The following is a 13,321-nucleotide window of genomic DNA, read 5'->3' as shown; positions in this document are numbered from 1 at the left end:
AGTAGAATTAGGTTTGAGCTTATGCTAATGAGCTAATATATATCTAACACCCCCTCTCAAATTCAAGATGGAAACTTGATGAAATCTTGAGATTAAATTGGGGTTGAGAAGATCCCTTGAATGAAGTTTGACTCTGTGACGGTGGTTTGAAAAAGGCAATGGTTTTGCAGTGTTGATGCGACTTCTAACGGTGGCATGACTATACCAGAGAGTTTTGATAGTAGCAGTGGAAAGCCAAAGAAGATGAATGTAGCAAAGAAATACCGAGGAGACAAAGATTGCTCTTAATACACCATAAGGATAGAGAACCATGACCACAGGAACTTAGCTCTGATACCATGTTAAATATTAGCATTGATACTCATGTTGAATATGCTAGTACAGATGCGGAAGCGAAAACATAAAGTATGGTTATGTGGTTAACACTCGAGGGTGGTTCAGCCTAACAGCTTACATCTACGGAAGAAACCCTAAAGAGCTACATCAATAATATATTAGAATGTAGTACAAATCCTGTGTTACAATGAACCATAACATGTGTATATATAGTAGATTAAACCCTAAACTAATAGACTTCTAGTACAAGTAGAAGACTTGGTTTGCACACAAAGTAGAATTAGACTTGGGCTTATGCTAATGGGCTAATATATATTTAACAGGAAAAAATGCATTGCTATTATTAATTACACCAAATGGTAAGGATAAAGGGGAGACAAAAGCTCAAGTCACGGAGAACCATGCAAAGCCAAACCAATTCAACAACACACATTGTTAAAGAGCTGTATTTAGCTTTTGTAGAGAATCATGATACAATACTCTGTTTCTTGGACATCTAGATAATAGGATTGTGTCCAAGGAAAATAACGAAATCAGTAGTGGAGCTACAATCAGAAGGATCCCCATCCCAATCAACATCGGTGAAAGCATAATTACACTGACGGAAAAAGAACCTCAAGAATTTTATTGTCAATTCAATTGTAGAAGGAACATACCTAGTTATTGTGTAAAAGATAATTATGGATGAGTCTGCAAGTGATGCAACAAAGTCGAGCTAAGCTGTTGATGGTTATTTAAAGGGAAAAGTGGTTTCATCAAATACAACGTATTCCGTGAAGCATAAAAACGATTAGATTGGAAATCAAAACATTGGTAACCAAGTAACACACTATCAGTTGAATGAAGATGAAGTTTGTGACTAGGATAAGGAATCGAAAAAATGTGCACCCAAAAGACTTAAAGGTAAGATAATTGGGGATATATAGTGCCATATAACTTTTGCCACTGACTAAGAGAAGATAGATGATTTACGAGGAAAACAAACTGTTAAAAAGGCATAGTGCCAAAGATGAAGGTGTAAGGACGATGATTGAGAGATAAGTGTCTATGTGCACTATCCACAATATGTCAATGTTTCTTTTTAGCCATTCCATTTTGCTGGTTGGTGTGAGATGAGTGTATTGGTGAAAGAACACAAATTTTGAAAATCTATATTGGTGTACTTGCCTCCATAACTCTCATATGTTATTGTGTTTTTACTTTATGTTTCCGCTTCCGTATCCATACTAACATATTTAAAATAGTGTAACAATACTAATGAGCTAATATATCTCTAACAGTACTAAATACCATTCAAAGACATAATAAAAGCAGGGCCCCAAATGTCACTCTGTACAATATGTAAAGGCATTATGGTTTTAGAATGAGACACAAAAAACATCAGTTATGTCATTTTTTCCTTGAAAACAATGTTTACATCAAGATAGAGACTCTAAAGTTGAACATGTAGATATCCATGTAGCATTGCTATGATAATAATGATATGAAACAACTTAATTTTTTTTTTTTAAAAAGGAAAAACCGAAAAGTTTGACGAAATTCTTTTTCCACGATAATGAAAAAATGATCAAATATTGACAAATCTCATTTATCCTGAAAGGGAAAGCAGATCTCATGATATCAAGTTCTAGAAATTAATTAAATCAGGAATGTCTTGATTAGAAGAAGCAGGTACAAACGTTACTAATGCATTTGAAGAGGCTGTAGTGGTAGTGCTTCTAACATCAGAGGAACTTCCTCCCCAATCAGACATTAAATTGTCTTCAAAAACCTCCCATTTATCCGTAATTATTGTCCTCAAAAGTCTCTTTGACTCCCTGTGTTCAACAATTTCACCATTTCCTTTCACCACAATGGCCTTGTCCTCCTGTGGCATGACCATTCCATCTATGCTCTTCCTCTTGGGAACCCCATTGATTATTCTCTCAAGATCTTTAATATCTTCTTCCGGGACTTGCTCAACCTTTGGGAACTCGGTAGCATTAAGAACACCAATGTACTTGCAAAATTCAAAATGCCGAGTGAGTTCTCCACTTTGCTCTCTTGCCTTTTGAAGAATTCTAAGCGCCATTGACGCTTCAACCTTCCCGCCATCCTCGTATATCCTTAACAAAGCATGCGCCATCCCACTGCAAAACTTGCTGTAAACATCGTATATCTCCACGATTGCACATTCCATAGCTTCAAGAATGAGAGTAACAATCGTAGTCTCAGCCGGTGGCTTGATTTGAAGCAGCATGTCAAGCAAAGATTGCCATTTCTGTAACCTTGTAAGCTCATCCACCAGCGGTTCCTCCATTTGTTTCGAACGTAGTACTCTTTGTACCTTCATCTCTGCCGCTAAGAAAGCAGACTTTTGGTCCAGAAATAGAAAATAAGCACGAATGAAAACATTGTAAGCCACTGCCTTGTCTTGTTTTGAATGAGCATCAGAGAAACTTGATAGATCAAATGGTAACCTGCCAATCATTTGTACGCCTGGGGTTTTGCAGTGGAAAATGCCATGCATGAGCATTAAACCCTTCAAGGCCACAACCCAATTCCGAGTCTTTTCCATACGCGTAGATAACCCCCACATTAAAGGTTTCACATAAATAGGAGAGGTACGTACCCATTGAAAGACCCTTTGAGAGTTCTTGTAATCAAGGTAGGATTCATCATGGCTTGTGGCCTTGATGATCACTGCTTCAAGATCAGGGTTACGATATGCTGACTTCCTTGATATGCTTGCGATCAATATGCTATTCCTATCTTTCAAAGCTCCGGCTGCCTTTTTCCACAGCCTCATTTATTTTGTTTGTTTTCTATTGTTTCCCCCAAAAGCTTGTGACTTTGAACTATATTTGCTCCTCACATCATGACAGCCTGAAATTGAACGTGCTTGCCTTACTATTATAAATAAACAACCCAATAGAAAAAAAAACACTAATATTGCCGGCCAAAATAAGCTATGCTTGTTTATTGAGGATGATCAATGATGTGCTGTACTGTTGGTTTTCCAATTTTACTGTTGTTAGAAATTTATTTGGACTTCTAAGTTCTGACATGTTAAGACTTTGTCAAGGTTGTTATGATGACATAGTTGACGCGCTTTTGCATTGGGGACAAGCTTGCTGAGGAAATTAAGGCTAGTTTTCTGGGAGCAAATTAAGCATCATTTCTGTTTCACTACTTTTTCTTTCTTTTTTTTTCTTTTTTTTTAATGAGAAACTTGTAATTTTATTAAAAGGAAGATAAATTTAATATATCATGAGCAATAATTAACTCAATCAGCGATAGATTTTCCTCTATCTATGTTACATAATTTAAATTCATTTCATTACTCCTATAGTCATATTAAGTATTACAACTCTAAATTTGTATCATTTAAAATTATTTTAATGATGTAAAAATGAAATTATAATAGTTAATTAATAGATTCTCTCTATTTTAAGTTACCATAGGTTGAAATTCTCAAAAAATATATAAAAAGTTCAATGAAGTGGAGCTAGTTGTTTCCTCAGTTTTTGCAGGAATTCTCTTCTCTCTTTTCTATTTTTGGTTTATTTCCCTATGTCATTTTTAAGGAAGATATATTTTGCAAATTTCATTTATATTTGTATTTTGTTAAATATATGACGAGTTCCGTTGACTAACTAAAATGAGAAATGATGGATTATATTTGAAACTACATCGCAGTAGAAGGAAAAAGTTCAATGAACTACTAGTTTTTACTTCCTCCATTCCACTTTGTTTGTCATATTTGAAAAATCAAACTTTTTAAGGGAATATTATTTATTATCTTGTCTGCTTTATAAAAATGTATAAGTTTTCAAAACTAACCTTAAATAAATTTATAAAAAATAGTTTTGAAAATTAAATAGGGGTATAATAGGAATATTAGTAAATTAATGACTTTTATTTTTAGTTTAAGACAATATTTTGGGATACCCCAAAATGGAATTGAAGACAAACATACTGGGACGGAAGGAGTATTTTTGTTTTACATTATTAATTAGGATTTTTTAAAGGTAAAATTATTAGTAAAGTTCTTACATATCCAATTATTCTTTGTCAATTCTGTGTTTAAAATTTTTTGACAACAAAAAGTCAAGGCAATCTCGAATTTCTTGACTTCGTCTTGATCGATTGATCGAGAATCCTAATTCTCAACAAGCCCATTAAGTCGGCTAATTTAGGGGAATTTATGCCCCGATGCAAACATACATAAGGGCACATAAGAGTCAATCAAAAGGAAGTTTTAGGAGAGCTTGTGCAGTACTACACAAAAGAAGTCCTAAACCTTAATATTACCACTTCTGAGTGTTCTTTAAGTTAATCTCGAGTTTGGTATTTTGACTTGGCGATCAAAGCTAAAGAAATTGTAACTTTCTTGTATTATACCTTTACTTGGATTTGGAGTGAAGATTGAAGAGAATAATAGAGGGTTTTGGAGTGAAAAATGTGGTTTTGAGAGAAGAAGAGGCGGAGAAGACAAAGGGACAAACACTTTATGCGAGGAAAGTGAAAAGTTTTGAAAAAGTGTGATTTTTAATATTATTTTTGCAAAATACGCATTTTTCGTGACTCAACTGACTCGAGAATGAGTCACCAAGTGAGTTGCCAAAAACCCTTAAACCCAGATTTTGAAAAAAAAAATTTAAGTCTTTTTCGTGACTAGGACTTACAGTCGCAAGTGAGTCGTGAATGCCTCGGGATGGAAAACTGAAAAAATCAAATTTTCTGAAAAATTCAAAAAAATTTCTAAGTCTTTTTCGCGACTAAGTAGATCACTCGCGAGTGAGTCGCGAACCCCTCAGGTTTTCAAAATTTTGCAAAACAAATCTTGGGGATTTTCGTAGCTGAGCTCGCGACTTGAGCATGACTCGCAAGTAAGTCACGAAAATGTAGAGTTGCAAATTTTTAGATTTTTGTGAAAAATTTTCAAATCAAAATACTTTCCAAAAACCACTAAAACACTCAAAAATCTTTTTGAATTTGATCAATAGATGCTTGAGCATGTACATCACATTTAATCAAGTACAATCACACAAATGAATAAGACAATCATTGAACATAGACATGTGTGATGTGGGTAGGTATCAATTATGAGATAGTCCTTAGTCTAATGTGAAGTTTCAATGATCGATTTAACCAAGTTATACATAACTAGCACTTAGTAGACATGTGTGATGTGGGTGGGCATCAATTATGAGATAGTCCTTAGTCTAATGTGAAGTTTCAATGATCGATTTAACCAAGTCATACACAACTAGCACTAAGTAGAGTGACCTATCTCAATTGTAGAAATGTGAACATATATAACCTCCCATATAAACTTGATTACATTGAGTTAGAAGCTTTTCATTTGGTTTCTTTTCTTTGAAAACATTTGAACATTTTGATCTTTACATCTCTTTTTGAGATCAATGCCTGAAATTTTTGATATTTCAATTTGATGAGTAGGCCTTTGGCTTTTGGCACCATACATTTTAAATACATGTCGCTTTCCCTTTTTCCTAGTCAAATACTAGTTTGTGCGACGACTTTTTCAGCTTATTATCTCTTTTCAAAAATTAACATTGGTTGAGCTTTTAAGCAAAAAAAAAAAAAAAAAAAAAAAAAAAAAGAGTGGGAAGAGATATAGGCATAAGTCTACGCATGTCTCAAGATCAACAAACTATTGACTAATCATTTATAACAAGTTTGATGATCTATTTACAACAATCACATAGATGTCAAGATGTTTCCTACAAAGATACAAGTGAATAGAGAACAAGCTAAGCTCATTAATGCACAAAGTCATTAGTACGGAGGTACAAGGCTAAACATGCATGTGACAATCAACAACACCGTCAATCAAACTTTTTGGATTTTATTCTTTTTATGTGTTTTTGGATTTTTTTATACAAAGCAAAGAAGAGAATGATCAAAATCAACAAACAACCAAAGCTTTTAAACAAAAAAAAAAAAAGTAAAAACATGCTAGAATGTAAAATAAACAAGCAAACAACAATGTCACATTATATAGGAAGAATTAATGCATGAACATGTTATAATGCTTATGGATGAGTACCCTTCTTCACCCACACAGTACGTGCATTTGGGGTGATATCCTTTGAGGATTGGGTACTTGAGTCATGATTCTCAAACCTTAAGGTGAAGTTGGCCAAACATGAGGTGATGGTGTCAATCATCTTCATCACATCACTCATAACGGGTTCTCCTTCTTGCCATTTTGGTTGCTTGGGTTTCCCATTGCCTTTTCCTTGTCTTCTTGGCTTTTGAAGATCCACATTCTTCAATGCTTGGAGCTTGTAGCAATTTGGTTTAGTGTGCCCTAGGATCAATAATAACAATAGTGTTGCGTGTGTGGACCTCTTTGTCTCTTAGGAAGATACTTTCCTCTTGCCTTGGGCTTAGCCATAATTGGCTTAGGAGACTTTGTCAAAACCATTTGATTCACGACATTTGGCTTCTTTTCAGATTTTACATTGTCAACAAGAGGAGTTGATGCTTCTTTAGCTTTGATAAACTTAATTTCCTTTGACATTTTAGAGTTTGAGTTACCTTCTCCGGTATACCCTAAGTCACTTCTATCTAAATAGGGCTTTTGATAGGGAAGCGCTTCATCAAGTTTCTTGGAAGTAACACCTCCACTTTGGCATTTTCTTGAACAACCTCAAGCTCAAGAAACTTTATCTTGGAATAGAAATTGTTTAGTTCTTCATTTAACCCTTCAACTTCACATTCGGTCTCTTTGTACTGAAGGAAAAATTCTGGTTTTGTATCTCATACAAAACACATAGCGGAAGCAACAAACAAGGATCTATTTCATTCATGATTGATAACGTGCACTATGTAAATTTCAGAAATTAAGAACAAGATGGCATACCTTGGTGTAGGGAAATTCAAAACAAAGATTAAAATCACTTGGGAACACTTTTAATCTTCACTCCAATTTCACTTTACGCCCAAGATGTGTGGTCTCTCAATCAGTTTTCAAGGGAGAATGAAAGTGTGTCTCACACTCTCTCACACACCGTTTCTTATTTCCTTTTTTTTCACTAAATAAAAATTCTGTATGTTTCTCCATTTATAACTAACTGATTATCTAATTGGGCTGGCCTATTGGGCCTTTCCAATTGGGCTTTAATGTGTGGCTTAGAGTGAGACCAAAAGGGACCAATAAGACACTAGCTCCAATGGGCCTTGGGCTTTTCCGTTAACTCTTAACAAGTCCAAAGTTACCATTAATTATATTTAATACCACTATATAAATATAATTGCACTCTAGGCCTTATTAATAAATTATATCACAAGACTTTATTATACATGCAACCCCTTCATAAAATATTTGTAGTAACACAAAGTCATAAATATAGACTGCCACTTTATAAATTACTACATCTTATCCTTGAGTACCTGGTTTAATTCTTTAAAGTTATTCATTATATATTTATGAAATCCAATTTCATAAATATATACTTTAGTAATTTCTTACTAAAGTGGTTAGGCCTAACTCTCTGAATAACTGAACCCATTAAACTTATCTCAAGGGAATATTTTATATCTCCAGGGAATATTTTATATCTCCATCAAGAGACTATGAATTCCATCTTGAGAATATATGTTCCATCAACACTAAATGTGGCTGCCCAACATACTGAGGTTTTGACATTCACTTTAGATCTCACTCCTGATATATTAAAGCAACATACACCTCATGATCAAGTCCATTATTCTCTCAAGATTAAGAGTTTATGCAAATAAAAGTCGTGAGATTTATTATTCATTTGACAGTCGTTAAGAGAATAATAAATCTCACAGCGGTCCTGTTCAATATGTCTTAACTCTTAAAACATATCAACATATCAACTAGAAGTCTCCACTTCCATGATCAAGACAAACCATCTTAGTTGATACGTTATAGTCTTCGCAGATGAAATGCCTAATTTCATCATTGACTACGAACTATAAATTCTGAGTTTACAAATAACTTGTGATTTACATCTTCTGTGACTTTTCACATAAATCACATACAATGCATCTCATGGACTATATGATAATGTCCCATATTCATATTACCATTATTTTGGATAATAATAAAATAACTTTATCAATCACAATATTAAGTCATACATCATGTCATACATAATGTCATACAATAAGATTTAAGGGCACAAATCCTAACATGTACTGCACGAGGATGCTTTTATAGTCCTCTTTGGCTTTCTTCATCTTTCTAATGGCTGCCTTAGCCACTCTTGCATATTCTCCACTCTTTTCAAGAAGTGCATTTTAGGATTCTTGTAATAAATTTGTTTCTTCATAAATGAACTATTCTTCATCATCACCAGATTCATTTCCAACACCAATAGATTCCACTTCGATATGCTTACCAAGCTCTTCCTTTAGAGTACTTAAATCTTCCAAATATTCTATGATTGCAATGGCCATGAAAGCGGAGTAGTTTCCTTCCCCATCACAGCTTTCATCAAAATCAGAGTTTGAGCTATCCGAATCACTAAGGGTTGTAGCAAGAGATCTACCATTTCCCTTCAAATAGGTAGGGCATTCTTTCTTCAAATGACCATGCCCGTTGCATTCATAACAAGTGATTCCTTGAGGAGGAGAAGAGTCTTTGGAATCCTTCCTTTTGAAGTCCTTCTTGTCTTTCTTAAAATTGGAGAATTTTCCTTTCTCAAAGGACTTCCCATCCTTTTTGAACTTCAAGAACTTGCGAATGTTCTTTGCAAGGAATGCCACCTCTTTTTCAACATCGTCCTCTTCCGAGGAATCTTGAGCTTCAATTCTCTCATGGATCATCTTAAGAACAAGGATTTGCTCTTCCTTTGAGATGGTAGAGTGAGCTCATATGTTTAAAGAGAGTCAATAAGTTTTTGGACCTTTATCTCATCAAGATCCTTGCTTTCTTCAATGGCAGTCACCTTGGCTCAGAAGCTCTCCGGCAATGATCTAAGGATCTTTCTTACTACTTTGGAGTCTTCCGTCTTCTCACCCAAGTTCAATTTCCCGATTACCACTTCATTCAACTTTCCATAGAATGAGTCAAATGATTCATCTTTGCTCATCTTCAATTCTTCAAACCGAGTGGTAAGCATTTGAAGCTTGGTATCCTTCACCTTCTTGGTGCCTTCATAGGTAGTCTCCTAAATTTGCCATGCCTCCTTGATAATTGACACATGAGTAATCCTATGAAATTCATTCGGTGAGACATCATAAAATATAGCATTAAGTGCATTGCTATTAGCATTAGCCGCCGCAAGAGCTGCCTTATTCCAAGTGATTTGGCAACCTTCAACCTTGTACAACCAATTTCTACAGCATTCCACACACTCTCATCAATGGAGCACAAAAATGCATGCATACATACTTTCCAAAGTGCGTAATTACTCCCATTAAAGAAGGGAGGTGCATTAAGGGATTGAGACCTATCCATCCTAGAGGTCAAGTATCACACCAAGGATATAGAAATCCAACAAGGTGTACCCGCTCTGATACCAATTGAAAACTCACTTAGTATATAAAACACTTGTGAATGTTTAGACCCCCAGATACAAATATTTCAATACAAAATTATATTCAAACAATATATGTGCAGAATATGAAATATAAGCAATACCCAAATTAGCAAACTACTCTAAGCCATTAATTAATCACAACTAGCAGAAATTAAAAGCTAAGAGCAAGATAAAGAGAGATGCAAATACAAGATAACACCGGCACGTGTTATCGAAGAGGAAACCGAAGAACTCGGTAAAAAACCTCTCCACCGCCCTCTAAGCGGTAAATGATCCACTATAAAATTAGTTAAGATACATGAATAGCAATAGACCCTCCAAGCATAATCTACCCAATGCACCTAAGCTCTCCAAGCTTCTTACTTCAACAAAGTTACTCTGAACCGTGTCTTCTCTAGCTTTCTAGATCTTGCAATTAGCCCATTGCATCAACCAATATGAATTAGTTCTCTCTTGAACTGCTTCCCAAACACCAAGAACCTTCTCACTACTCTGAATATGGTGAGGTAAGGATTTGGTTTATGATCCTCTCATAGGTATGACAATGGAGAGGGTGAGAGTAGAGGAATTTGGAGAATCAATCTTGTTTTTCTCTAGGCTTTCTCTCTTAAAATTTTCTTTGGAAGCTCTCTACATTTCGTGGGTATAAAGGTATTATAATAGGGTATGAGATGGAATGTGAAAATTTTCTTTTCAGCAAAATAGGGTGCACTGGCGAGTCATTCGCGACTAGGATGAGTCATGAGTTCCAGTCGCTAGTTACCAGACTAGGCCAAACTATACTTTTTGTCCTGTAGTAATCCAGCTGACTTGACTCTTCATCTTCCTACATGCTTTACACGTGTGCTTCATTTTGGCGAGTCACCACTTGCGAGTCAGCCGCGAGTCCAGCCGCGAGTCACCCTCTTGTTGCACACTCTTGATCAAATCTTTGCACTCTCTTACACACAACTCTTACATTATTCCTACCTAAATACAGGGTTTCTAAATGCTGAATTATAAACAAATTTGACACGGAATAAAGCCAATACATAGTTGAATAAATCCAACTTCACAAGAAGATCAAAAAAGCACATATTATAAGAGTCCAAGGTGATGGGAATAGTGTGAGATCACATCTGTAAGTTCGACTATAGGTAGAAATTAGAGATAGGGTATTATTTAAATTGTACTAAATTTGATTCTAAAAGTGGATTTTTCTTTGGGTTGGGGTTGGTAGTAATCCTCATTTATATATTTTTTCCTTTTTCTTTTCGATTTGTCAATTGGTTTTTCACTTTATCACCAAATCACTGTGTTAACCAAAATTCCATTGAATAGCATAATTGGTTAATTTAATCAAGTTAGGTTAGTTCCACTAAAATCAATCAATGAAGTCTAAACTATCCTTTCAATTGGTATCAAAGCATGGCTAACTCTAAGGTAATATTTAGTTCCTGAGTTAATCATTAACCCTTGTTATCAATAGGTTATATATGGTTAGCCTCACTGCATGCCATTGCACTTTTACGACGGTAATTATGCATATGGGAAATTGCGTATGAAAGCCTTTGTAAAATTCATAGATGAAAAAGTTTAGTTAGTAGTAAAGAAAGTTGGACCAAGCCCATAACCTCCAAGACTGAATGGTCCACAAAATAGTTAGTAGTAGCTAACTTAAATAGTAAAGCCTCAAATGAAATTTTCATTTGAGAGGAGGGAGTACCATTTTCCATATTCTAGGAGTACTTAAAAATTTTCCGAATATCAAAAAGAGTTCGGAAGGATTTCCAATGAGGAAGTTGCTAAGACAGCTTGAACAATCCTAGAGACCACCCATAAGGGTACCATAGCTATAAAGCTAGTACTGTTTTAAGAATTTTATCGAATTTTACAACAATGTTTTAAGGAATTTTATCGAATTTTACAACAATGTTTTAAGGAATTTTGTCTAGGGCCAGATCTTTCTTTTTTCAATGCATTTACCTTGCTGCTTGATAAAATGTGTGATTAATGCTAAGTGAAGCTAAAAATTTATATTTCTCAATTTTCCAAATTTGGTTGGATAAAAGGAGAAATACAAGGGCCAAATTTTTTTTTTTTTTTTTTTCCAGTTCATTTTGTTAGAAAAGTAAAATAAAATAAACTTTTTTGGCCCATGCAGGTCTCGAACCTGCGACCTTCGCGTTATTAGCACGACGCTCTAACCAACTGAGCTAATAGGCCAATTTCTATAGGGTTTCGAAATATTTATACCTATCATAGTGTTTAATTACCAAATAAGATTTCATTTCCAAACTTGGTTTATGTTATTATTCAACAAGCTTGATCTTGTTTATTAGCAACTTGACTAACTCATTCCTTACGTATATATAATAAAACCATGACTAAAATTTCTTATTCCCTCACAAATCTATAAATGTTAATATGAATCAATGAACTATTTATATTATCAATATATTATAAATAAAAACTTGGTATTATATGTCTAGTTACAAACATACTTATTCCATCCCCAAGTCTATATAAATATATTTTTGGGCATGTATACATATAAAAATAAAATACTTTTATATTATATTATATATATATATATATATCCTCTTTTGGACCTATGTGTAAATTCATACATTAACTACATAGTTAACGTTATAAATGGCTTATTGGGAAATTGCATCCTTTTAAAATATGTCTCCAAAAGATTTCTCCAAAAATGATAGTTTTCAAAAAGCTTTTAGGTTTCTACTAATAAATGTTTTTAAGGCTTTTTTTTATAGAAAGTTTTAACCTATGACGCTCGCTCATTATGATAACTCTTTATCATTAGATCAAGACACCAATCAGTTTTTTGTGTAGGCAGGGTTTGAATCTCAAATCTCTTATACAACCATCAGAGACTTTACCAGTTGAGCTAACTGGAACCCACAATATTTTTAAGGCTTTTTAAATCGAAAACTCATGAGAATTTTCTTCTTTTCCCTTCTAGAGAATTTTTCAAATCAAAACCCATGAGAATTTTTATCTCTTCCCTTCTAGGGAATTTTTTTTCCAATCAAAAACTCATGGGATTTTCATCCTTTTTTTTTTTTCCCTGCAGGGAATTTTCCAAAATACAAAACCCGTGAGATTTTCATCATTTCCCTTTAGGGAATTTTCTAAAAATAAAAAATCATGAGAGTATTTACCCTTTTCCTTTTAGTAAAATTTTCAAACTATCAGCTAGCTCATGAGATTTTTACTAAAACCTTTATGAGAAATGATATGTCCACAACATTTTTACAACAAATCCTAAATGGCAGGATGTTACTGGTTGTTATTGTTGGGGCAAAAAAGTAATCTTAGTGTTAGGTTCAAATTTGAACCAATAACAACTAACCACCTATGATTTGTTGTAAAAATGTTGTAAAAATGTTGTGGACGTAGCACCTCTCAACCCTTATAGGGAATTTTCCAATTCAAAAACACATGAGATTTTCACAAAA

At 34.2% G+C, this 13,321-nt stretch overlaps 1 protein-coding gene and 1 non-coding gene across 2 annotated transcripts; both read right to left on the bottom strand.

Annotated features, from left to right (window-relative positions):
• Positions 1 to 1,933: 1,933 nt before the first annotated feature.
• Positions 1,934 to 3,124, bottom strand: LOC142627068 (putative clathrin assembly protein At1g25240). The gene has a single exon (XM_075800867.1). The coding sequence runs from the start codon at positions 3,122 to 3,124 to the stop codon at positions 1,964 to 1,966; it is 1,161 nt and encodes a 386-aa protein (XP_075656982.1). The 3' UTR covers positions 1,934 to 1,963.
• An 8,867-nt stretch (positions 3,125 to 11,991) lies between these two features.
• On the bottom strand, positions 11,992 to 12,065 carry TRNAI-AAU (transfer RNA isoleucine (anticodon AAU)). The gene has a single exon. It is a non-coding gene; the product is annotated as a tRNA-Ile (tRNA).
• Between the last annotated feature and the right edge of the window lie 1,256 nt (positions 12,066 to 13,321).

This window comes from Castanea sativa, chromosome 3, assembly GCF_040712315.1.
Source record: "Castanea sativa cultivar Marrone di Chiusa Pesio chromosome 3, ASM4071231v1".
In the NCBI taxonomy this organism is placed as follows: domain Eukaryota; kingdom Viridiplantae; phylum Streptophyta; class Magnoliopsida; order Fagales; family Fagaceae; genus Castanea; species Castanea sativa.
The sequence above is the reverse complement of the archived record's forward strand: the minus strand, read 5'-3'. Positions and strand labels throughout refer to the sequence as shown.

Excerpts from the sequence above, each read along its gene's own strand:
- LOC142627068 (XM_075800867.1), bottom strand. The coding sequence starts at position 3,124 with ATGAGGCTGTGGAAAAAGGCAGCCGGAGCTTTGAAAGATAGGAATAGC.